Genomic DNA, 27,448 nt, shown 5'->3' with positions numbered 1-27,448 from the left:
GCCATGACCAATCTTTATGGAGACAAGACATGTGCCACCCAAGGTTCCCTACCACAGTTTCCAAGCCCTTTGAAGAAAACTAAGCAAACAGTGATGCTCTCAAGAGTCACGGGGGCATGTGACCACTTCAGATACAGCTGAGAACTGCCTCTGCAGCTGTCCCTACCAAGAGCAGTGGGGCAAGTCTCTGTGATTCTCTGGTGACGGGGTCAATGACGGCCATGACATTGAAGTACGTCTCCCCTTCTTTCGGCCTCAGCTTAATTGCACTACAGAGATCAAAAGATAAAACATTAATCTGTAGGTAAACAGGCAACAAAGGTGTTTTGGTTTGTTTTTTGTGGGGGGTCGGGGGTGTCCAACATAGCCTATCAGCCCTCTCAGCATTTCAATAAAAATTTTAGATTAGAACAACAAGGTTACATGGTGGTCAACTACATGATTATGTCTACCTCAGAGTTTACAAAACCCTCCAGTGACTCAGGTCCACACAAAATGGACTGAAAGGTGTGTGTTAAAAGAGGACAACCAGCTTGAAATTGTATGTAGCCAAAAACTGCTAAAAGCTTCTACCTGTTTTTGACAATTACAGAACATTATACCAATTTTTATTTCTTGGCAAGAAGGGTATGAGGAGAGAAAAAATAAATTTTTTTACATAAGAAAAGGAATTCAAGAACACTACAGAAGATTTTCAAAAAAGAGAAAAAGAAGAAACTACATAATCATAAAATCTCACCATCCCAACCCAACCATTGTGTGACATAGTCCATGCAGTCCTTAAATGTCTGTGTAAAGACCAGTTGTACCCACAGAATATTCAATTTTCTTCTTTCCCCACCACAAAAAGCATGTTTTTCTTTTCCATGTTGTTACACATCAAATATACTGAGTAAGAAGTAATCATCTGGTGACCAAGTGAGTCTGCCATAGTTTACTTAAGCAGCTGCCTTATTGCTGGGCATTTAGATGGCTTTCAATCTGTAAAATAACTTGGTCCATCCAGCTTTTATCATACTTGGAAATGTCCTTAGAGTCAACGACGTTCTAGATATGAGATTACTGAGTCACAGGATACAAACATTTCTGTGGCTAATATATACTGACAAGCACATTTCCTGAAGAACTATACAAATTTACAAGGCCAAGGAATGAACCTCACCACATCTTGTCAGCATTAAGTTACACAGATTATGTCTGTTCTTAATAAGTGAAAAATGGCAGCTGGTTAGGTTTCATCTTGTTCTGGTAGGATTTCTGGGAAGAGAGTGCATTTTCCCATATGCAGTTTCCAGTTGCATTGCTTCCTTCTAAAGTTATATTGACTTAGGTGACTTAGGAGGAGCGGAGCCTCTGATACATTTTTAAAGGAATACACATTAAGGAATTTAAAAAATACATCCAATTTTCCCCAAACATGAATTGTTTAAATAATTGTTTATCTTTGTTTGCTCTGAACAATATTTCAATGTGGCTTCAATGCTAACCACGACTTTTATGCAAGAAAATCTGCTCAGCGGGATGAAAACAAAGTATAAAACAGAACGTAACTAATAAAATTGGGTAACTATAGTTTAAATGATGATGTTAAATCTTAACTGCTTTGGAAATAAACATCGGAATAGCTTTATGACTGTACTGTAGCAGATGCTCTCAATTTTTTATAGTAACAACTTCAGCTACCAATAATTATTGCAATACAAGAAAATGTTTTTACTGATACAGCTCTTCTCAAAGTGTGGCCCCAGACCAGCAGCACCAGCTTTACCTGGGAGTTTCTAAAAGCAAATTGTCAGGCCCCAACCCAGACCGAATGAAACAGAAACTCTGGGGGAAGGTCCAGCAATCTGCATTTTAACAAACTCTGTAAGTAAAAATATGAGAACCACTGCCCTCAGATAATTTGGACCTCTGTGTGACTCTAGAATTCTAGAAGGCAAAGCTCATTAGACAATAGCATCACAGAGTCTCACAAGGCTTGGAAACAAGAAATGAAGTCCCCACAGTCCTCTAGGGCACAGCGCCCGAGTCAGGCCTGCCCAGGCCAAACTCCAGGATCCTGGCAGTATGGGATCGAGTTCTGTTTGACATGTCGTGTTCTAAGCCGGCGTTCTCGATGATCCACAGCAAGCACACCCAGAAACTGACCCTGTCAGGGCTTTTAACCACCCCAATCTCTATGACAGAAAAAAGAGGGCAAGACAAAAACCAAGAAAAGAGGAATACTGGTAAGGAAATGGAGAACAACATAAACTAATAGTATCATGTTTAAATGTACTCGTCGTATTGGTCAGAGAAAAGACCAGAATAGGGTCAAGAGTGAAAGACAAAGGAACAGGATTTGGGGCTCGTAGACATTTTTGTGAGGTGAGTACAGCAAATGTCCAAGAATATAGAGCTTCACCAATCTTGACATACAGGAATCACCTTGGGGGAGGGGACCCCATTGCAATGGAGATGCTGACTCAGGAAGTCTGGGTTCGGCCAGACACTGCATTTCCAACCATCTCCCAGGCAGTGCCCCACTGCTGTTCCAGGGACCACTCTTTTAGGGCAAGAGTACACATAACTGATAATTAAGATCTTTTCGTGTCTTGCAAAAATAAGAAATTTCTGATTTAAATAAAGCAAACACTCAACTAACACAACCCCAATAAGAGCTTCTCTAATTATAACTTTTATCATAATAGAATTTGTAATTAAGATAGTTTAACTATATAAGACTCATGGAGAAAATGACATTCTAGAAAGGGAAGAGTTCTTGCTCAGGATTCACTATCTTGACCACGAAAGGCATACAAAATGTCAGATCAATTAGGAAATGCTTCCTGCGGCAGTAACTAGATAATGAATTACTTCCTGAAAATATGCAAAGTGATGAGAAGATGGGTGCTAATGGGCAAAATCCAAGTAGGGTTATTAGCAAGGAGCCTCAGAAGTTTTCACTCACTGGCAACATAGACATTAGGAGACACAGCCAGTGAGAAAGGAGAGGGTCTCCATTCTAGCCTAAAATTGTTAAATAGTCTGTCCAATTTGATCTCCACAAGGGGTGGTGTGAGAAAGCACAAGTCAACTAAACCAAAGTCCAATCTGCCCCAGATGAATTAAACCAGAATCACAGAGGAGCAGGATGCAGGCTTCTGTGTCTAAAGCCTCCCTGGTGATTCTGAGGCGCAATAAAGATGTCTACTTACCTGGTCAGACTAGGGCTACATACCTCAACCGTAGGGGTTATTCCTAAAGACAAGGCAATATTAAGTCCAATCATAAGGAAACAACCCAGACTGTGAAGCACTCTACAATACAGTTGGCCTGGACTCTTAAAAGTCAATCTCATAAAAGACAAGACAGAATAGAAAAGCAGGGAACTGTTCTACCTACATAAAAGGAGACTAAAGAAATATAATTACTAACTGCAATTTGTGATCTGGACCAAAACAAAATAACTGAAAAATAGCTGTAAAAGGTCATTACTAGAAATTTGAATATGAACTGGCATTATTTAGTATTACTGTGTCAAGGTTAAATTGCTGAGGTATGCTAACAGGTACTGTGGAGAAACTCCTCACACTGGGGAGACATATGCTCAAGAAGTCAGACATAATGTGTGATGACGTCCCAATGTAGTTTCTAATGGTTCACAAAGTATGTGAGTGCATGTTATGTTTTTTATATGCACTATATACATTACATAGACTACACACACACACACACACACACACACACACACAGGTGACAAATAAATATGGCATTCATTAACAATTGGTGAATCTGGGTTAAACATATTTGGGTGTTCTCTGTAATAGTCTTTCAACTATTCTCTAGGTTTGAGAATTTTATTTACTTCTCAAAATAAAAATTGGAAAACATATGGCAAGTACTTCCTCATAATGCTAAACTTAGTTTTATTTTATTGAAAACAAAACAGTTTTCAATATAAGATGAATGAGACAAGTACTCTAACAAATTCTGTTTATTGCGGAGTATCAGAAAATTACAACTGATCCGCTTCATTTAAACACTTTTCTTTCTAAAATAGTGCACTCAGAACTATCTCAGATTTAGAAATACATGTCAACTTTTATGTAACTTAGATCTGTATATGAATTTTACATATGAACATGAATATATATGAAAACTGCACACACCAGTCACATTTTCCATTCATAGGAGAACTTACATTCACACTTTATATGAAAAAATAAAGAATCTGAGGTAAAGACAACCTTAAAAGCTTAATATTCAAGATGGCACAAGTCTGGGGTGTGGGGTGTGGTGTGGGGTGTGAGTGAGAGGTGTGGGGTGCAGGGGGTGTGGGTATGAAGTGTGGGGTACAGGGTGTGAGGGTACAGGAGTGTGGGTATAGGGTGTGGAGTGTGGGTGCTGGTGCAGGGTTGGGGCGCAGGGGGTGTGTATGGGGTGCAGATGTGGGGTGAGGGTGTGGGTCTGTGCCACCTCAGTGCGCGCCACATGCCCACCATGGCCCTGAAGGCTGAGGGTGGGCACTGCCAAGACGCTGAGCCCTGGCCCCACTCTCCTCTTGGTGTGTAAATTCAGAGAGAAACATGAATGGATAACAAAACATGGTTTTGAAACAGTGGGACTCAGCAATTTTGCACAGGAAGTTTTGGGAGATGTTGTTTACTGTAGTCTGCCTGAGGCTGGGACAAAATCGAACAAACAGGATGAGTTTCGTGCTTTGGAAAGTGTGAAAGCCACTAGCGAACTCTATTCTCCTCTATCAGAAGTAACTGAAATTAATGAAGCTCTTGCAGAAAACCCAGGACTTGTCAACAGATCTTCTTATGAAGATGGCTGGCTGCTCAAAATGACTCTGAGTAACCCTTCAGAACTAGAAGAGATAATGAGTGAAGAAGCGTGTGAGAAATACATCAACTCTACCAAGGAGTGAAAATGGAACCCCCTGAATAAAATAGTATGAAACAACTTAATCTAGCATAGTTGTCTTAAATTAGTGGTGAATAGAAGATTTAAAATAGCAACTTTTGGGCCGGCCCAGTGGCTCAGGCGGTTAGAGCTCCGTGCTCCTAACTCCGAAGGCTGCCGGTTCAATTCCCACATGGGCCAGTGGGCTCTCAACCACAAGGTTGCCAGTTTGATTCCTCGAGTCCTGCAAGGGATGGTGGGGAGCGCCCCCTGCTACCACGATTGAACACTGCACCTTGAGCTGAGCTGCCGCTGAGCTCCCGGATGGCTCAGTTGGTTGGAGCGTGTCCTCTCAACCACAAGGTTGCCGGTTCGACTCCCACAAGGGATGGTGGGCTGCGCCCCCTACAACTAGCAACAGCAATTGGACCTGGAGCTGAGCTGCACCCTCCACAACTAAGACTGAAAGGACAACAACTTGAAGCTGAACGGCACCCTCCACAACTAAGATTGAAAGGACAACAACTTGACTTGGAAAAATGTCCTGGAAGTACATTAATGTCCCCAATAAAGTCCTATACCTCTTCCCCAATTAAAAAAAAAAAAAAGCAACTTTTAGTAATACCAATGTAAAAACAAACTACTGTACTTTCCACTGTATAACGCACTCCCACGTATAATGTACACCCACGTTTTGGGCCCAAACTTTCAGGGGAAAAAAAATATTTCACTTTAATTTTCTAATTCAAATTTTCATTTGTTTCCATTTAGGTACTTGCTTTTTGTATTACAAAGGAATTTTAGGATTTATTTTTTAACATATTATGGTACAAGAAATTTTATGTACAAATTTATGATATTTATGCACCATAGAGGCCAAGAACTTTTCATCTTCACAAGTTCGTCCTAAGTTCAACAAAACCGATTATTATATTCCAGGGTATTATTTTGCATACAGATATCATATTGATTTCTAGAGTTACACTTTTAATTCATAAGCATAAATAAAATAATTATAAACATTTATATAGGTACAGAATTAGTACTACCCATGTATAATGCGCACCCTTATTTTTCCCTCACTATTTTGGGCAAAAAAGTGCACATTATACACGGCAAAATATGGTACTTACAACAATGCTACTGGAAGAAAATACCCCTTAACTTTCTAATATTTGAAGACAAACACAATATGCATCTTTTTCTCAATACCCTGTGACTTTTAGACTAGGCGACAGTTGTAATATTCAGAATTCCTGAAATTATCTGTGGTAAAATCTAGTTATAAGAATTAGGTAATTCAAGGATAACACTGTTACCTTAAGCCCTATATAATATTGTAACTTTTTTACACCCATCTCTGGAATTGAGTCAAAATACATAATGATCTTCCCACCAGAACTAACCGGCAGTGGAGAAGAGTTTTTGTTAGCTGTATAGTGTCAGATGTTGGACCCTACTATCTGAATTTTGCAACATACTGCATGTGCTGGTGCTGCTTTTATACAGTGAAGCAACACCCTTGCGGGAAAACAAGAAACAGTTTAATAATAATACATTGAACTTCTTCATTAAAAAAAGTCTTATATTCATGAATACACACAAATTCAACATTATTTCTATACCTGTGTCTGTCTTCAAAAAACTGGTACTCGATTCTTGCATCTCCTTTTGGTTGAGCTGACAGGAGAGCATCCACCTTCATTACCAAGTCACTTGCCCTGAAAGATGTAATTGGTGAAAATCTAGCATCTCTTTAAAATGAAGGTTCTTCCAGTTATTGCGAACACCCACAAGACAGTCTGAAGAAAGTATAAACTTTGTACCAAGAGGCATGAAAAAAGTACTGATTTTGTGAGTGATTAGTTTTATAACTTTGGGGAAGGTACTGACCTTTCCATCTGCGAATGGAGATAATGCCTGCTTTCCACAGCTCTCATAAATACTGCACTGGCTAAACAGACTGCCCAGCCCATAACAAACTGTCAGTTAATGTTATTTACATCCTCCTTCATCCTCTTCTTAATAACTTTATTACTTTTTATAATTATTAGAGTGATAATTCACTGGAAAAATTTCAGGAAAAAATATAAGGAGAAACTGAGATATACGAGTAAACAATACCTTTATCAAGAACTTATCATTGAGACATTTTGATTCATAATTTCTCTATATTTTAAATAAATATACATACATATTTAAGAGCTATAAATAAATAAATACACAAAGGGTGCCAAAACAGTGTATACACATTTTAAGAAAGGAAAACTGCATTAAAATTGTAATACTCAATATATACCGATAACAAAAGATGAATACAAGTCACATTTGACTTCTGCAATTACAAGACGTGCTCAAAGTGGTTACTATCAACGTCCAGACTCTTCTGATTACAGTGAACTACTACTTGAGTAACACTGACCAAAGTGTCCACTTGTATATGTTTTTGGCACCCCCGATATAAAGATATATATATTATGTACATAATACACACACACATACACACACACACACACAAAAGTGGGATTATATTATCTAGTAACCTGTTTTTTCATTTAACAATAGATTATAAACATCTTTTGTTGGTTAAGAAATACAGGGGCCCATCAATATTTTCATTGACTGCATAATATATTTATGGATACATCATAAGCTATTAAACCAACCAGCTATTGAACATCTAGGTTCTTATTTCACTATTATAATCAATCAACACTGTGGTTACCACCCCTTCTAAAGTTGATTTTTAACCAAGGAAGATCTTGAACTAAATCACGAGATTAAAGAAAAAAACAAAAGCCCTAATCTGTTGAACAAAGGACTAAATTCTAAGAATTCTAAAAGAGCACTCGTGAATAATATTTGAACTAGAATAAAGCCTATAGTCTTTTGGTACTTTTCAATACTAACTCTTAAAACACAGAATATAGGCCATTTGTTTCTTGTGATATGTCAACATTGTCACAAAACTTGTCAAGTGACACTTGGTTATATGAACTGAGCTAATCAGGCCAACATGAAACTTTCTAAATGTTCAGGAAGCACCACAACCAAAGAGCCCAGAACGGAGCTTCAGAAAGCTGAGGCCAGCCTCGTGGCTGCGGTGTGGGTCATGTTGAAAGCTGTGGTTGGGACGAGGGAGGGAGTGCACTCCACGGTGCAGCAGCCGGCATTAGTGAAACCCCTAGGCAGGCAAGGTGATTCTGAGAACATAACAGTTTTAGAATCAATCGTTTGGCAGCCCCATGACTACCTTATTTCCCTAAATTCACCCAGGACAGACCCAGAGCCATCTCTAGTTGATAGAAAGCAAGTCTTTTGTGCATAGTCTGGCAATCACATACTAGTCCACAAAGACTCAAGCACCCACCCCCCAAACCTCCACAGAGGGAGAGAGTGATCCAAGGGTACACAACTCCAAGGCTGTGCTCGTGACATGGTGGCTTCAAGTTATGGGCTACCTCCTGGCCTGCCTCAGGGAAGTGTTTCACAGGCCTGAACAAGGGGCATCTCAAGAGCCACTGAGGTAAGAGGGAACCTCTTATCTATAAGGAGAAAAGATTCTTTCCCATATCACGCAAGACTGCAAAGGGACTACTTTGGCAGCTACTGATGTCAGAACTTCACTAAGACAAGCATCTTAAACTCTGCAGCATGATGGCAAATGAAAAAGATGAAGAAAAAACCCTAAGAACTTTTAAATTTTATATCCTCCACTATGCATGAAAGAACACTAACAAGACAGTGAAAAACCAACCCACAGAGTGGGAGAAAATATTTGCATATAATGTATGTGTGAGGGATTGCTATCAAGAATATATATTAAAAAAAACAACTCAACGAAATAAACAATTAAAAATAAGCAGAGGACTTGGACAGATATTTTTCCAAAGATATACAAATGGCCAATAAGCACATGAAAAGATGTTCAACATAACTAATCATTAGGGAAGTACAAGTCAAACCATAAAGAGCTTCATACCCATTAGAATGGATATTTTTTTTTTTTAAATACAGAAAATAACAAGTGTTGGTAAGGATGTGGAGAAATTGAAACCCTAATGCCTTACTGGTGAGAAGTAAAATCGTACAGCCTCTGTGAAAAAGGTATGAAGGTTTCTCAAAAAATTAAACATAAAAATATATCCCCAACTACATACTCATTTTATATTTAATGCAGGAACCATGTGTATGTGACTAGAGGCTCCAGTTATACAGCACATACATGGACCAGTTAAATAATTTATTTTCTTCCATTGAGAAATAACTCATTAAAATGCATTAGTTAATAATAATACTGGAAGAATTAAATTAAAAACCAACCAACAATAACCAACTCATCATCACCTTTGGAGGATTCAAGAGAAACAAGTCATTAGTCCATAATGGTAAATACAGGAAAAGAAGCATTTAACCTGCCCCTTCCTGAACAAAATAAAACTGACAGGTAATTAAAGAAATAATAAGGAAAGCATTTCTATACATAAATATTCCAAGGTAATAAATAAACTTACCACTCTACTTTTGCATATGTTTGAAATTTTCCACCATCAAGGATTTAAAATTAAAAATGGAGAGAACTCTTTCAGTTCTTTAAATAGCTGGCTACAAAATAAACTTGTTTCAACAGATGCATAAACAAAAACCTGAATTGAAAGCATTATTACAGGGGCGGCCTGATGGCTCAGTTGATTAGAGCCTGAGCTCTCAACAACAAGGTTGCCGGTTCAATTCCCACATGGGATGGTGGGCTGTGGCCCCTGCAACTAAAGATTGAAAATGGCCATTGGACAACTAGATTGAAGGACAACAACTTGGAGCTGATGGGCCCTGGAGAAACACACTGTCCCCTAATATTCCCCAATAAAATTTATTTTAAAGAAAAGGAAGAAAAGCAAAGAAAGAAAGCATTATTACATTGTAAAGTGGAAATAAAATATCTTGGAATGGGTAGCATGAGGAAAGTCCAATTAATATAGCCCCTACCACATGAACAAATTAACTTCTATGAAAACTTACACATCTTCTTCTACCCGAAGCTGCTGAATATGAGATTTGATTTTCTGTCCTGAAGTTTTTAAGATGATATTTTCTAGGAGGTGGAAATCATCTTGATTAAAGAGTTCACTATTCCCCAGTGGCCCAATGATCTGTGAAGAAAAGCAGGGTGGTCAGTGCAGGAATCCATGAGCTACAAAGAAGTCTTTGTCATCCTCAGGCTATCTTACAAACCAAATCACATGAAAGACCCCAGAATGTTTCCATCTGAACAACATCAATGAACAAAAGTAAAAACAAACCCCAATCAACTCATACAGTTATTTACGTATCAATTCCTCAACTACATAGAGTGTGGACTTGTATACTTTACAATATTTTTACAGTAAGCAAACTCGGAAGTAAGATAATACCGCTTTCATTAATTCTCACAGAGTATAAATAACGAAGCCAGAATGAGATGTAGTGTAGATGCCAGAGACTTCACCCTCCACGCTGAGAGTTTAAAGTTTGGTACGTTCACCAGAGTCTCATTTCAGTGGCTGCGGATCTCATGAAATGGTCTAAGCCTAGACCAATTAAATTCCTATGGACTGCACAAAGTATAAATATGGTCCCTGCAGAAATGAATACTTAATGTATCAAAGGCCTCACTGGTTTATGTTCTAACAGCCACCACAGTCTCACCACCGTGCACAATGGTGAGACAAAATTAACCAGCAAGAAGTTTCCACACAAGGATGTTCAGGTCAAAATCAGCAACCTTCCTTAAAATAAGGAAGCAGAAATATCATCACACTGCATAAGCCCTAATCTCCTATGGAAAAAGAGTGGCTCTGCTGGAAGAGCTTACTAGCTTCCCAGGAGAATGCTGCCAAGACTGTTCACTTATCTAATTTGAAGTCCAGCTTGTCTCAGGACAAAATCCTCACCCTTCCATTGCTGATGACTGCCCTCTGTCCCTTCTTCAGCTTCAGGACATCCCTGCAGTACATGGCATGAGACAAAATGAAATCCATTTTGGAAGACTCAAAGACCTCTTTAAAAAGACTGAAATCCATGCCCTGGGAAAGTAATTGTTAGTAGGAAAAGTAATTATTATTTCATAAAAATGAATAATCATAATGAATAAATCATAAAATGCTCATTTAATGGAAAGTAATAACTAATTTGAATAATTAACATTATGATGTCTCCATTTTCCCTCCCAATTTCCTACCCGCCCACTTGTCAAGTAATGCTTATTTCTTTTTCCTGTTCTTGTATGTGACTGATCAACTGGCAAGCTAGTGTTTTATTCTGCATTTTAAAAGCTTGCTAATTTCAAGTGAGAGCCTTTTTTCTAACTGAAACATCAAGCATACTCATAATTTTATAAGAAATTTTAAAACTACAAAACAGTAAAAAGCAACATATAAATGAATAAACATGGACTTATATTGGAAACACATCAAGAAGACGTAAGCCTCTAACTCATTAAGTGGCTTACATCTCGGGTTTTTTCTCTATAAACAAATATTGTCTGTCTTTTAAAAACTATACAAAACAAATGGCTTTGTGCTTAAAGCATACATGAACTTATATCACGCACGTCTTGAAACCTAGCAAATTTAAAAGCAATAGAGGGAATGTGGCAGAATTGTTATTTCTTGGAAAGATTCTTCCAAATAAAAGAGAGAAACCCTGAGACTCCAACTAGTGTAATACCAGAAGTCCTGGATCACGAACAGGGAGTCACCCCAGGAGCAGACTTCTGTGGTAGGTAACAGGGATGTGCCTCGCCCAGACGCACACTCACCCCGACAGAGAACTGCCCCATATCCGCGCCTGCTGCCAGGGCCTCCGCGGTCTCCTCCTTGGCCATTTTGGTGATGAAGTTCTTAGCAGAGTTGGAGGTCTGCGTTTGGAGAGCTGCCCAGATTGCTCTGGAGATCTGAGTGTTCTCATAACTTAAGTCTTCACTAGGATTATTGATCACGCTTATTCTAACATTGTTACTGGATTTCTAGTTACAAAACGGAAAATAAGGGTTATATGGTAGATGTTTTGACCTTAAAAAGCAGCATTAATATCAGTCATATTCCATAAATAGCAAGTAATACCTCCCTTAAAAAGTCTTTATGATGATAAAGAGTATTATAAATGTGAATATTTTAAAAAAGTCTTTAGTTCTCCTCTGCATACAGAATGAAATTAAAATGCTATAAGCAGGCATTCAAACCCCTACATGAATTGATCCCCAGCCTTCCTTTCCAATTTCATTTCTTACCATCCCTGTAAATACACCATCAGAGTCCTAAACTCCTCCTCCCGTCCCCCACATTTTGTGTTCTTCTAATACACATCATGCCTCACATTGGCATGTGAACATCACGTACACCCATCTTTGCTTCCTTAAGTCTCAACCACTCTTCAGGGCTCTGCTCAAACCCTTTTTCATTCACATGACCTTTCTAGATTTCTAGTAACAATTAATCTCTTCCTGGGTAAAAAGACAAGAGTCTATGTGGGAGAAGATATGTGGGACCCATAAAACCAAAAAAGGGCTCATATCAAGAGCATCACAGAAATTCATACTTATATATATATCTCAAGACATGTACAAGAATATTCATAGCCAGAATATTCTTAAAATAGCCCCAAACTAGAAACAACCCAATTGACCATCAAATACGCTAAACAAACAACCAGAACTTTGTGGTATAACCATATGATACAATACCACACAATGAAAAAGGACTACCTATCACTACTTGTAATATCATGAATAAGTCCCAAAAATGTTGAGCAAGGAAACTAAACACAAACAAATATATATTATCAGATTCCATTTAAATAACATAATAAACAGGCATATTCTATGATATGCAAAGAGGAAAAAGGCAGGGGTGGTAATGGGGCCACAAAAAGGGGAGGGCTTTCAGGAATCTGAGACTTCTCCTTTACCTAGGGGGTGGTCACATGGGTATGTTCATTTGCGACACTGTGTACCTTGTGATCTGTGCACTTCTTCTGTACCTATATTTTACTTCCATTAAAATATTTACTTAAAGGGCTGGCCCGGTGGCTCAGGCGGTTAGAGCTCCGTGCTGCTAACTCCGAAGGCTGCCGGTTCGATTCCCACATGGGCCAGTGGGCTCTCAACCACAAGGTTGCCAGTTCAATCCCTCGAGTCCCGCAAGGGATGGTGGGCTCTGCCCCCTGCAACTAAGATTGAACACAGCACCTTGAGCTGAGCTGCCTCCCAGATGGCTCAGTTGTTGGTTGGAGCGCGGGCTCTCAACCACAAGGTTGCCAGTTCAATTCCTCGACTCCCACAAGGGATGGTGGGCAGCGCCCCCTGCAACTAAAATTGAACATGGCACCTTGAGCTGAGCTGCCGCTGAGCTCCCGGATGGCTCAGTTGGTTGGAGCATGTCTTCTCAACCACAAGGTTGCCGGTTCGACTCCCGCAAGGGATGGTAGGCTGTACCCCCTGCAACTAGCAACAGCAACTGGACCTGGAACTGAGCTGCGCCCTCCACAACTAAGACTGAAAGAACAACAACTTGAAGCTGAACAGAACCCTCCACAACTAAGATTGAAAGGACAACAACTTGACTTGGAGAAAAAGTCCTGAAAGTGCACACTGTTCCCCAATAAAGTCCTGTTCCCCTTCCCCAATAAAATCTTTAAACAAAAAAAAAAAAACAAAAAAATATTTACTTAAAGTATTCAATTCTCCCTCTCTTGTCCTACCACTCTCTCACAGCTTGCGTACTGCTCAATTTTACAGTGCCTGGTACATATACCTACAGTCTACCCTGGATTTAACTTTGACTTAACCACAACATCTAGGCTGTTTCCTCAAGTGACAAGGCACGCAGCATATTGGTAAAGTTGAAATCGCCTGGATATTTCAGAAAGCCTCCCTGGGACACAAGGTGCCAAGGGGACATGAGAGGGGTGTGAAATACGGAACTGCTCAGGAAAAGGAATGGAACAGCTCATTCTCTGACAATGGCACTCTCTAAAGGAGACAGTGTCTTGTCAACCATTCAGCATTGTCATTCACTCAAATTCCACAATCTGTGCCGCACATCTATCAGACCACCTATGTGTGCATCCCTGCGTGCCCAGATCTCCTGCTACCGTGTGCGGACTCACGTGCCTACACAGTGCCACCACACCTGATCCCTCAGCATAAGGCACCCGTCTCTCCCATATAATGCCAACATGATCTTCACAGCATCTCTACAGTAAGAACACGAGCAGTGATACAATAAAAACCTGTCTCTGATGAACATCTCCTATCTGTTCCTCTAAAATAATCTACTCCCTCAAATAAAGGCAGAATATTGCAGTCTTCTCTGTTTATATACTAGCTGCACACCTCTGAAAAAACAACACTCTTCCCTCAGGCACTAAGACAGCAGGACTCGTGCCTCCACACCAGAATAAGAGTGTCGGCACACAGGTGTTCGTGCACAATGGCAGGCTCAAACAAAGATAACGGAATGAAGCTGTAAACACTTACCTGATGTTTAATAGCATCATACAATAACTGCCTTCCAGAAGGGCTATCAAAATCCCCAACAATCCAAAAAGTTACTGGCCTAATAAATGAATCATCTGTAGAAAAACAAAACAACATATCTGAGTAGGAGGGAAGAAGCACATTCTACGACTATGTTTCAATACTGTTATTAAGCTAAATAATTTCTGAAAACCATGCAAAAAATAAAAAATGAAAAGTTTAGGAAGGATACAAAGCAGAAGTAGTGAAACTTCGATACTAGCACGAAAGCAGGGTAACCTTCCCTGCTTAATTATAAGCCAGGAACATGCACATGTATTAATTCTATTATAGTTTGGGCATCTGTTAGCATGTAAAATGAAAAAGAGTCTCTGAACGTGTGGGTAACATATTATAGTCTTTAATTATATTAATTTGTAACTTTCTGAAATATAATTCTTTGCAAAGCCTTACACAAAATTTATCTGCATGGATAAATTATCTATTGTTACCGACAGGTTCCAGACACATCCCAATAAAGGGTCAATAAATTCTGAATTATAATGGTGCCTGAAATAAGATAATTAAGAAAAGAAACAGAATATTCTGAAATTTAAAGTTACCATAGATTTCCTTGGAAGACATTCCTGGACAAAGGCAAAGGAAAAAGAGTAGAGGAAAAGAAAATGTCACTACTGTAATTACTGTCTACTATCAGAGCCAGATTCAAACAACGCCTAACAGAGCTCCTGCGAGCTCCTTGGCCCACTAGTATTAGCACTGTCCCAACACCCCTCACGACCCATTTCTTTGAGGAATCTAATGGATCAATTGCCTGTATTTATATCTACAGAGGGTGCCAAAAAAATGCATACACATTTTAAGAATGGAAAAAACTGTATTAAAATTGTAATAATATATACTGATAACAAAAGATGAATACAAGTCATGTTCGACTTCTGCAACTACTAGACTTCTGCTCAAAATGGTTACCATCAGTGTAATTTTAATACAGTTTTTCCTTTCTTAAAATGTGTAAACAACACGACAGCGCTGTTTCCTATCACCTCTGCTTTTCAACATAGTGTTGGAAGTCCTAGCCAGAGCAATCAGGCAAGAGAAAGAAATAAAGGCATCCAAATTGGGAATGAAGAAGTTAAATTGTCTCTTTCTGCAGATGACATGATGCTATATACAGAAAACCCTAACAACTCCACCAAAAAGCTATTAGAAACAATAACCAAATACAGTAAAGCTGCCGGCTACAAAATCAACGTACAAAAGTCCATTGCATTCCTATATACTAACAATGAAATCTCAGAAAAAGAAATAAAAGAAATAATTCCTTTTGCAATTGCAGCAAAAAGAATAAAATACCTAGGAATAAACTTAACCAAGGATGTGAAAAACTTAAATACTGAAAACTATAAGCCATTTTTAAAAGAAATTGAAGAAGACACAAAGAAATGGAAAAATATTCCGTGTTCACGGATTGGAAGAATCAACATAGTTAAAATGGCTGTATTACCCAAAGCAATATACTGATTTAGTGCAATCCCCATAAAAATCCCAATGGCATTTTTTAAAGAAATAGAACAAAAACTCATCAGATTTGTATGGAACCACAAAAGACCCCAAATAGCTAAAGCAATCCTAAGAAAAAAGAACAATGCTGGAGATATCACACTCCCTGACTTCAGCTTGTACCACAGTGCTACAATAATCAAAACAGCATGGTATTGGCAGAAAAACAGACACACAGACCAATGGAATAGAACTGAGAACCCAGAAATAAACCCACACAGATAGGGACAGATAATTTTTGACAAAGAAGCCAAAAAAATACAATACAGAAAAGACAGCCTCTTCAATAAACGGTGCTGGGAGAATTGGAAAGCCACATGCAAAAGAATGAAACTAGATTATCTGTCACCATGTACTAAAATTAATTCAAAATGGATCAAAGACCTAAGCATAAGACCTGAAACAAACTGTATAGAGACAATTTAACTTCTTCATTCCCATAGTTACTAAACTATGGACCTTGGGTTCAAAAAGTAGTTTATGAATTTGACTCCAAAGGCAAGTGAAGGAAAAGCTAAAATAAATGAATGGGACTATATCAAACTAAAAAGCTTCTACACAGCGAAAGAAACCATCAACAAAATAAAGAGGCCACCAACCGAACAGGAGAAGATTTTTGCAAACAACACCTCCAATAAGGGGCTAATATCCAAAATATATAAGGAACTCATACAACTCAACAACAAAAAAACAAACAACCCAATTTAAAAATGGGCAGAGGACCTGAACAGACATTTCTCCAAAGAGGGCATACAAATGGGCAACAGACACATGAAAAAATGTTCAACATTGCTAATCATCAGAGAAATGCAAATAAAAACCATAATGAGATATCACATCACCCCAGTCAGAATGGCTATCATCAAGACAAATAGTATCAAATGTTGGAGAGGCTGTGGAGAAAAAGGAACCCTCTTACACTGTTGGTGGGAATGCAGACTGGTGCAGCCGTTATGGAAGGCAGTGTGGAAGCTCCTCAAAAAATTACGAATAGAATTACCATATGACCCAGCATTCCCTCTCCTGGGTATCTACTCAAAACCTCTGAAAACATTTATCGGTAAAGATAAATGTGCTCCAGTGTTTATTGCAGCTTTATTTACGGTGGCCAAGACATGGAAACAAGCAAAGGGTCCGTCAACAGATGATTGGATAAAGATGTTGTGGTATATATACACAATGGAATACTATTCGGCGGTAAGAAAACATGAAATAGGACCATTTGCGGCAACATGGATGGATCTTGAGATTATAATGCTAAGCGAAATAAGTCAGACAGAAAAAGTCGAGAACCATATGATTTCACTGATATGTTATAAAACTGAAAACAACAAAAGAATAAGACAAACAAATGAAGAAACAAAAACTCATAGACACAGACAATAGTTTAGCGGTTACCAGAGGGTAGGGGGGAAAGGGGGTGGTAGATGAGGGTAAAGGCAATCTAATATATGGTGACAGAAAGAGAACTGACTCTGGATGGTAAACATACAACATGATATATAGATGATGTATTACAGAATTGTACACCTGAAACCTATGTAACTTTACTAACAACTGTCACCCCAATAAATTTTAATTAAAAAAAATTAAAGTAATGATGTATACATTTTTTTGACACCCTCTGGATATGAGAAACCAGAAATTCTCTCTGAGAGATTACAGTGGGAATGAAAACAGCTACCTTAAATGACAATCAGTGCTTTGAAAGGGTAGTATGTGCGACCAGAGGGGAAAAGCATCTGTCTGTCATTAACACAATATCATTTCACACAATCTTAGTCTAAATAAAGAACTCTACATGAAAATAAATTTTAAAATTTACACAAGTGTTTCTAGAATCAAGTTTATCTTGAAAACACTAACCGATGTTGTCACTGAAGAGGCAAGTCAAACCAATTTTCAATCCACTGACCCATTTTTACATCATAAATGTTTTCCCATTTTGAACCATGAAAAATTTTTCCCTTTGACTTTAATATTTAATATAAAATTTATGAAGACAACATTTAATTTTCAAAAATATATAAAGAATTAAATTTTAAACAGGTATTTTCTACACTCAAATCATTATAAGAAATAATTAATAAATTATGGAGCCTCTCTCCCAACAGACACTAACAATTAAACTTTTTGCAAATACTAAAAAAACAAAAAGTTGAATCCAAAATAAGCCTGGAATGCATTTATTACCTTTCTTTGATAGATAGTTCATACTATTGGCTATCGCAGCAGTCTTGCCTTGGAAATCCAACGCAGTAAATCTAGCATAATCATCCACAAAAAAGTTATCTGGAAAACAAATTGAAGTAGATTTGTAATTAATATGCCTAAATTCAACCTAATGTTAATATTCAACTGGTAATCTGATATGACCATAACACAAGTTTTATAAAAATGCGTGAGTGAAATATAGTTTCATGTTTACTGCACAACTTTACAACTCCACTGACCCCATCCCATTAATCACATTGTAAGACACTAAGTTAATAAAAATATACGTATCTCATGTAACTCTCATATACGTGTGTGTCACTTTAATTGTTTAAATTTTTCCTATTCCCACTTCTATCACTGTACAAGTACAGAATGATCTCTCAAAGGGATGCCCTTGACTTCATCTCTCCCTCCCATTGTTCATCCACCACAGTAAGCTCTTCCCTATCCTATGGGAGAGGGAAGGGGGAGAGAACAATTGGGAGGTAAAAAATATACGAAAACTATCATTTTAGCTTTTTCATGTGCCACAATATAAGTTTAGCCCTTGCAGAAACAAAAGGTCATTTTCAGATCCATATCTTCTCTGATTAGTGCCCTTGGGCAATGTTCCCCCTCAGGTTATTCTTGCCAAAATTCCAGTTCATCAAGTTACCCCCTTGCTCTAAACTCCCCAGTAATTTCTTCCCACCTACAAAATGTCTCCAGCCTGGTGCCATAAGTGCTCTATCTCCAGTAAGGTCTCCAGTCTTACGGATTATTACACCCCAACCCAGAAGCCATTCTTCTCTGTCCTCCCAGCTCAGCTTGTTGCCCACCCCCCATTTATCTGTCTGTTCACCCACTCACCCACCTAGCCTTTCATTCACCAAGGCACACGAAGGGCCTACTCTCCTTTCTGTCAATAGTCTAGTAAAGGACAACAATAGTAAATCAGACAGACCCGGCCAGGCCATCATGCGTGGGAGGGGAGGACGCACGATGGCCTTAAAACAGTACTGTCTAAAAAGGCCCCAGGACAGTAAGGGCCAGGGCAGCGTGGGGGTAGAGCTGTGACCACTGGGCCGGGAGGTTGCCCACTGCTCCCTCCCTGAGGCTCCCAATGCTCAGCAGAGGCTGCAGCTTTGCTACCATGGCCTAGCACATTTCAGTGATGACCACGGTGCCCAAAGGACAAAGTATCCAACACACAGAACTGTTCGTGTGCTCCTTATTCATGCGCAATCTGAAGATAACCATTCAGTTTAATTTAAATGATGAAAACAACAAAAAGTTAGGACACAGACTCATGACACTGACTCTGCCTTGCTGTATTAAAACTCCTGGAGAAGGGCTGCTGGTTGGCTCAGTTGGTTAGAGCGCAGTGCTCATAATACCAAGGTCGACAGTTCAATTCCCATGTGGGCCAGTGAGCTGCGCCCTCCACAAATAGAATGAAAATGATTTGACCTGGAGCTGACGGATTCTGGAAAAACATACTCTTTCCCAATACTCCACAACAAAAATTGAAAAAAAAAAAAAAACACAAAAAAAAACTTGGGACCAGTTCTTAAAAAAAAAAAAAAAAATGCTGTTTTGTGCACCTGAAACTAATAAATAAATAAATAAATAAATAAATAAATAAATAAAAGAATTGGGGGGAAAAACTGGAGAAAAGCTAAAACCTAGCTGTGAACAAAGACTGCAGCTCACATTCTAACTACTTTCTTTTTCAAGTATAAGCATATATATAAGCATATAAACGTTTCAAGTGTAAGCATATACGTACCTACAAGAAAAGGAATTCAGTTTCAAGTTAGAGATAGTTACCATAAAGTAACATCCATAAACAGACCTATATATTCATCATTCTCAACTACAATAATGAATCCACTTGGTTTTGACTTCACCAGTACACGTTATCTTTTCTCCTCCAGTGAGATTTTCTTGGGCAAGTGATGATAGTTCTACCTTATTTCCATCTGTTTGCTAAAGTGGCCTTCAGAATCTCACTAAAGGCAAAAGGAACAAACTGCACCTGGGTTTACCATAGCTACCTCTTAAATGGTATTTCTGTAGAAACAACCCCGACTTCCACCAACTGAGGAATATCAATTGAGGATAAGCAACTGTGGAATATCTATACAGTGGAATACTATCAGCCACAAAGAGGCGTGAAGTGCTGGAACAGGCTACAACATGGATGAACCTGAAAAATATTCTGCTAAGTGAAAGAAGCCAGGCACAAACACTACCATATGCAGGACAGAAAAATCCACAGAAACAAAACTACATTAGTGGTTCATGGAGGATAGGAAAAGGGGAAAATGACTACTAATGGGTACATCATTCCTTTTGGGGTGATGATAATGTTCTAAAATTAGATAGTGGTAATGATCGTACAACTTTAAAAATATACTAAAATACACACTGTAAAAGTGCACACTTTTAATTGATTGTTTTATGGCATGGCACTATTTCTTAATTAAGCTTTATTTTTTAGAAAGGCATTCTTATGTTCTCAGAGTAAAACTACTTAAGATATTTGTCGACGTTATTGCAGCCTGATTCCAGAAGGAAGATGAAGAAAAGATAATTGCTTAAGACCTTTATGACTAAGAAAGTCAACAATACAGGTACGTTTTATCATCTAATGTCTGTTTAGTTGGTATTTAAAAGGCACTGAGTATTTTTCAAAGTTTACAAGGATTTATCCAGGAAGAATTTCTCTCCTTTTGGAGGAAACTTCTGTGAATTTAGAAGCATGTATTATAAACTCAAAGTGCAATGAGTTTAAACATAAAATTGTATCACAATCTCAGATTATTTTCTGAATTTGAAAACCCAGTAAATGCAAAGATTCTGAAGGACAAACCAAAAACAACTCAAAGTTGTTCCTGAAACGCTCCTTACTGGTTGCTGTTAAGTCCAGGTATTCTCGCTCGGCTGTCAAAATCCTAGAATTGATTCGTGGAACAACATTTGGCTGATTCATAATATACTCTACCACATCTTGGTCATGGGACAGTTCACCCTAAAAAAAGAAACAGGACAGAGGTAAATGAGTGTTAAACAAATGTGATCAAAAATAATTTATGAGAATCTAAGAAATCATTAACTTTATAATATCTTCTTATGTCCTGGTAACAGCTAAAAACAAGAGTTACCACATTGCAGGTCCCACCATTGCCAAGCACAGCTTGGCGCTGTATGAATAGTATCGCTAACTCTTTCAACAACGTGAGGCAGATGTTACTAACATCCAGTTTAAAGATGAGAAGCTGTGGCACAGAAAGGTTAAACAGCTGACTCAAAGTCACAGAGCTGATAAGAAGTGAGAAACAAATGTAAATCCAGGTGTATGTGATCTCTCCACATACCATTGTGCTTCCCCAGAAATAAGCAAGCTCTACAAACTAGTTAAGAGTTAATGTAAGCAGAAATCCACTCTGAATCTGTTTATTATTATTCGCTTCTCTCCAAAGAAAGCCAAATGCATTCTGTCAAGCAGTTACTACACTTTGTTATAAAAATCACCCCAAGCTTTTTTCAGCCTCAGGAATTCAAGCAACCCTACATTTCCAGAGTCACAATTACATTGGGGGGATGAGAAATCATTTACCACTTATTCTTCCCTTTTGTACTTCTCATATTATAAAAACATGTGTATAGTTAACCCTGAATAACACAGGTTTGAAATATACAGGTCCACTTATATGTGGATTTTTTTTTTCAATAAATACTGTAAATGCATTTTCTTGTACTTATGATTTTCTTAATAACCTTTTTTCTCTAGCTTACTTTATTATAAGAATACAGTAAATAATACATACAACATACAAAATACGTGTTAACCAACTGTTTATGTTACTATTAAAGCTTCCAGTCAACAACAGGCTATTGGTAGTAAGTTTTGGGGAATCAAAAGTTGTATGTGGATTTTTTACTGTGTAGAATGGTCAGCATCACTAACACCTGCATTGCTCATAGGTTAACTGTAGTTTATTGTGAAAGAATAGAAGGCAGGCAGGCAGGCAGGCAGGCAGGCAAGAAGGAAGGAAGGAAGGAAGGAAGGAAGGAAGGAAGGAAGGAAGGAAGGAAGGAAGGAAGGAAAGAGGAAACGTATTCCAACGAGGAAAAACTCACAGTTCCACACCTAGCCATAATTATGAAGTGTCAAAAATGAAAGAGGATCCTGAAAGATCCTGAAATCAACCAAAGAGAGGATCATGAAAACAGAAAGAGAAGAGACATATTACCCAATCTTATAGACCCGATACTCAAAACAAATCAGAAATCAAAAGGCAGTGGAATTATATATGCAAAGTGCTGAAAGGACTGCCAACCAAGAATTCCATACCCAGGCAAACAACCATTCAAAAATGAAGGGTAAATGAATACATTCCCAGATAAACAAAAACAGAGGGAATTTTTCACTTGCAGGTCTAACCTATGAATACTAAGGGGATTCCTTTAGGCTAAAATGAAAGGACACAAGACAATAACTCGAATCTACACAAAAAGTTAAGAGCACGAGTAAAGGTAACCACACAGGTAAATATAAAGAGTATAAACATATATTTTTGTCTGTGACTCTTTATCTACTTCACTTAAAAAACAACTATAAAATAAGGTAACAGTTATAAATCGAAGCTGATAGACATATTATAGGGAAAGGTGTAATCTATATGACAATAACAACGTAAAGGAGGGGCTAGAGCTATAGAAGAGCAAAGTTTTTCTCTACTATTGAAATTAAGTTGGTGTAAGAAACTTAACAACTAAATAAATGCTATATAAAAAGGATTATATACCATAACAAAGTGGGGTTTACCCCAGGAATTCAAAGTTAAGTCAACATATAAAACCAAACAACTGAAGATGTCATCAAACAGAGGCGTGAGGTGAGCCTCTGTAAATCTCCCATGGAATTTACAACAAACGGAACAACTATAACTCCACAAAGGACTCCCTACACAGCAGACAGGCAAGATGAAGAGTCTCACCACTGAATTGATCTAAAGGTGGGCGAATCGCGCAAGCGGGGAAGGAGGGAACAGAGATGCATGGAGAGGGATCCGCACGGGCGCAGGACACAGACCCAGCTCAGTGCTCCAAGCTCCCTGCATCCCAGAACTACTGCAGCTGTGGGAGAGGGAAGAACTCGGACTGCTAGGGCTCCCCTTATGGCCCACAGGGCTGAGGGGACAGCATACAACACGGCTGAACCCAACGCTCACAGAAGACCTCGGAGAAAACACTGATGGAAGAAGGCTGAAAACGGTGGTTTAAGCCCTCACTGCCGAGCAGAGAACGAAAGCCTTAGGCACTGAGACTAGCCGCCCCCTCCCTACGCTCCTAGAGCTCGCCCCGCCCCCACCTACCCGGTGCTAGAAGCGGAAAGTAGTAGTGTCACACCAAAAGAACAGAATATTTGCTGTTCTGAGAACTGTGGTCCGCAGACACTGATTCACAGCCCAGCTAGTTCCAGCAATGGGGAGACAGCTGTGGAAGCAGGACTGGCTGTGGTGGTCGCCACCATTGCTTTGGGCCACCTCTCACAACTCACCCTGCACCTGGCCCCACCTATCTGGGAGGATCCCTGCAGGAGTAAACTGAACTGCTGAAACATAAGGGCTCTGAATCTGGTGCAGGAAGAGCTTTGGAACTTCAAAAGCTCTCCGCACACCCACACAGGCTCTGAGCCCTCTGACCCAGGCAAACTATTAACAGAGGAGAAACCCGTCTCCCAGGGAATCCCCCCATTGTGTGAGAAGCTGGAATAGTCCAGAGAAAACATAGGACTCCTGGGTGAGAGAGGAAAAAAAGCTGCAGTCGGAGAGAAAATAAAACATTCTACCAACAAGTACTGGAAAACAAAAGAAAGACCTCTTCCTATCAACCTGTTGCAGAACCCACTCTTGTAGATGTCTAGGAAGAGAAGAAATAAATCAGCAATTTCCATCAATAACCAAGGCAACAAGACAGATCAGACAGAAAGTGAAAAGTCTCCAGAAAAGTAACTTAAAGATATGGAAATATGTGACTTAAATGACAGAGAATTCAAGATTGCAGTTCTGAAAAAACTCAACGAGATGCAAGAAAACACAGAAAGGCAGTTTAATGAACTCACAAACACAATCAAAGAACAACATGAGTATTTTACGAAAGAGATTGAAATTTTGAAAAAGAACCAAATAGAACTTCTGGAGATTAAGAACTCAATAGAAGAAATTAAGAATGAAATAACCAGCTTAGGTAGTAGAGTTGACCAGATGGAAGAAAGAATCAGTTACATCGAAGATAGAAACCTGGAAATGACACAGATGGAATAAGAAAGAGACTTGAGACTTAAAAGAAATGAAAGAACTCTATAAGAACTTCCTGACTCCATCAGAAAGAGCAATATAAGAATAATGGGCATACCAGAAGGAGAAGACAGAGAGAAGAGAACAGAGAATATATTCAAACAAATAGTCGATGAGAACTTCCCAAACTTGTGGACAGAACTGGATCCCCGAATCCAAGAAGCAAATAGAACACCTAATCACCTCAATCCCAACAGGCCTTCTCCAAGGCACATTCTATTGAAGCTGTCTAAAAATCAACGACAAAGAAAGAATCCTCAAGGCAGCCAGGGAAAAGAAGACGGTAACCTACAAAGGAAAGCCCATTAGATTATCATCAGATTTTTCAGCAGAAACTCTACAAGCCAGGAGGGAGTGGAACGAAATATTCAAACGACTGAAAGAGAGAAATTATGAGCCAAGGATAATATATCCAGCAAAGACATCCTTTAGACATGAAGGAGGAATAAAGACTTTTCCAGACATACAGAAGCTGAGGGAATATTCTAATACATGATCTGCACTACAAGAAATACTAAAGGAGGCTATTCGACCACCATCAACAGGGACAATTTGTGGCAACCGAAACATAAAAAGGGGGAGAGTAAAGGCCTGAACCGGGATATGGGAATGGAGATGCTGAAGAAAAATGAATACTCTAAATGTCAAACTTTCTTTTACATAAACTTAAGGGTAACCACTCAAAAAAAATCCAGAACTCAAATATATACTGTAATAAAAGAAGAAACGGAGGGAAACAGCATAGAATACCACCACACAGAAATAACAGACAACAACAAAAAGGCAAAGAAACAATGGCGATACAGCCTTACCAGAAAACTAAAGATAGAAAGACAGGAAATCCTCACATATCAATAATCACCCTAATGTATATAGACTGAACTCACTTAACAAAAAAGCACAGAGTAGCAGATTGGATCAAAAAACTAAACCCAACCATATGTTGTCTCCAAGAGACACATCTCAGCTACAAGGACAAGCATAGACTCAAAGTGAAAGGGTGGAAATTGACACTCCAAACAAATGGTATCCAGAGAAAATCAGGTGTAGCCATACTGATAACAGATGAAATAGACTTCAGGGTGAAAAAGGTAACAAGAGACAAAGATGGACATTTCATAATTATAAAGGGGACTATACAACAAGAAGACATAACAGTCATCAATATTTATGCCCCCAATCAGGGAGCACTGAAATATACCAAGCAACTACTAACAGAACTAAAGGGAGAAATTGACCAAAACACAATTATACTAGGGGACGAATATTAATCCCTTAGGAGTACACACTTTGGAAATATTTTCTCCTATTTTGTGAGCTGTCTGTTCACAGTCTTGATAGTATTGTCTGATTCACAAAAGCTTTCAGTTTCTATAAAGTCCACTTTATGTCTGTTTTTCTTTTGTCACCTGTGCTTTTGATGTCATATCCATGAAATCATTGCCAAATCCAAAGTCAAGAAAGTTTGACCTGCGGAAAGTTTGACGTAAATACATCATTGACAGCTATGGGTAGATCATCCAAACAGAAAATAAATAACGAAATAGCAGCCCTAAATGACACATTAGATGAAATGGACATAATTGACATACATAGAGCACTTCATCCTAAAACATCAGACTATACATTCTTTTCTAGTGTACATGGAACATTCTCAAGGATAGACCATATATTAGGACATAAAATCAGCCTCAGCAAATTTAAGAAGATTGAAATCATACCAAGCATATTCTCTGATCACAAGGCTTTGAAATTGGATATCAACTGCAAAAAGAAAGCAGGAAAAAACACAAATACATGGAGATTAAACAACATACTTTTAAAGAATGACCGGGTCAAAGAAGAAATTAGAGGAGAGATCAAAAGATACATAGAAACAAATGACAATGAAAATACATCCTACCAAAATTTTTGGGATGCAGTGAAAGCAGTTTTAAGAGGGAAATTTATATCATTACAGGCCTATCTCAAGAAACAAGAAAAATCCCAAATAAATAACCTCACATTACACCTTAAGGAGCTACAAAAAGAACAATAAATGAAACCCAAGGTCAGCAGAAGAAAGGAAATAATAAAAATCACAGCAGAAATAAAAGAAATAGAGGGAAAAAAAGACAACAGAAAAAAACGTGACAAAGAGCTAGTTCTTTGAAAAGATTAACAAAATTGACAAACCCTTGGCTAGACTTACTAAGATTAAAAAGAGAGAAGACACTAATTAACAAAATCAGAAATGAAAAAGGGGAAGTTAACATGGAAGCCACAGAATAACAAAGGACCATCCAAAAATACTATGAAGGACTATATGCCATCAAATTCAATAACCTAGAAGAAATGGACAAGTTCTTAGAAACGTATAGCCTTCCTAGGCTGAACCATGAAGAACTGGAAAATCTAAACACCAGTAACAAATTGAATCAGTCATCCAAAACCTTCCCAAAAGGAAAAATCCGGGACCAGATGGTTTCACTAGTGAATTCTACCAAACCTTCAAAGAGGATCTGATACCAATCCTGCTCAAACTCTTCCAAAAAATTGAAGAGACAGTACTCCCCAACTCATTTTCTGAGGTGAACATTACCCTGATACCAAAACCTGGTGAGGACAACACAAAAAGAGAAAACTACAGACCAATATCTCTGTTGAATACAGATGCAAAAATCCTAAACAAAATTCTAGCGAATCGAATACAACAATGCATTAAAAAGATTATTCATCACGACCAAGTGGGGTTGATCCCTGGGACACAAGGATGGTTCAACATCTGCAAATCCATCAATGTGCTACATCACATAAACAAAATAAAGGACAAAAATCATATGATTATATCAATTGATGCAGAAAAAGCATTTGACAAGATACAACATCCATTTATGATTAAAACACTTAATAAAATAGGTATAGAAGGAAAATGCCT

The 27,448-nt window shown here is 38.4% G+C and overlaps 1 protein-coding gene across 5 annotated transcripts in view; it reads right to left on the bottom strand.

Annotated features, from left to right (window-relative positions):
- UGGT1 (UDP-glucose glycoprotein glucosyltransferase 1) overlaps positions 1–27,448 on the bottom strand; it is a 124,887-nt gene that overhangs the window by 31,663 nt on the left and 65,776 nt on the right. For 4 of the 5 annotated variants that reach the window (XM_019717989.2, XM_019717992.2, XM_019717991.2 and 1 more), the window contains 9 exons: positions 21,077–21,197; positions 18,161–18,259; positions 15,007–15,030; positions 14,405–14,499; positions 11,687–11,893; positions 10,821–10,952; positions 9,910–10,040; positions 6,516–6,611; positions 167–269 (listed from right to left, as the gene is read on the bottom strand). In XM_019717989.2, coding sequence (XP_019573548.2) covers positions 167–269; positions 6,516–6,611; positions 9,910–10,040; positions 10,821–10,952; positions 11,687–11,893; positions 14,405–14,499; positions 15,007–15,030; positions 18,161–18,259; positions 21,077–21,197 — 1,008 coding nt within the window. The remainder of the gene's footprint in view (positions 1–166; positions 270–6,515; positions 6,612–9,909; positions 10,041–10,820; positions 10,953–11,686; positions 11,894–14,404; positions 14,500–15,006; positions 15,031–18,160; positions 18,260–21,076; positions 21,198–27,448) is intronic. The other variant, XM_074334764.1, reaches the window with a different exon arrangement.

This window comes from Rhinolophus sinicus, linkage group LG01 (genome assembly GCF_036562045.2).
Source record: "Rhinolophus sinicus isolate RSC01 linkage group LG01, ASM3656204v1, whole genome shotgun sequence".
Lineage (NCBI taxonomy): Eukaryota > Metazoa > Chordata > Mammalia > Chiroptera > Rhinolophidae > Rhinolophus > Rhinolophus sinicus.
The sequence above is the reverse complement of the archived record's forward strand: the minus strand, read 5'-3'. Positions and strand labels throughout refer to the sequence as shown.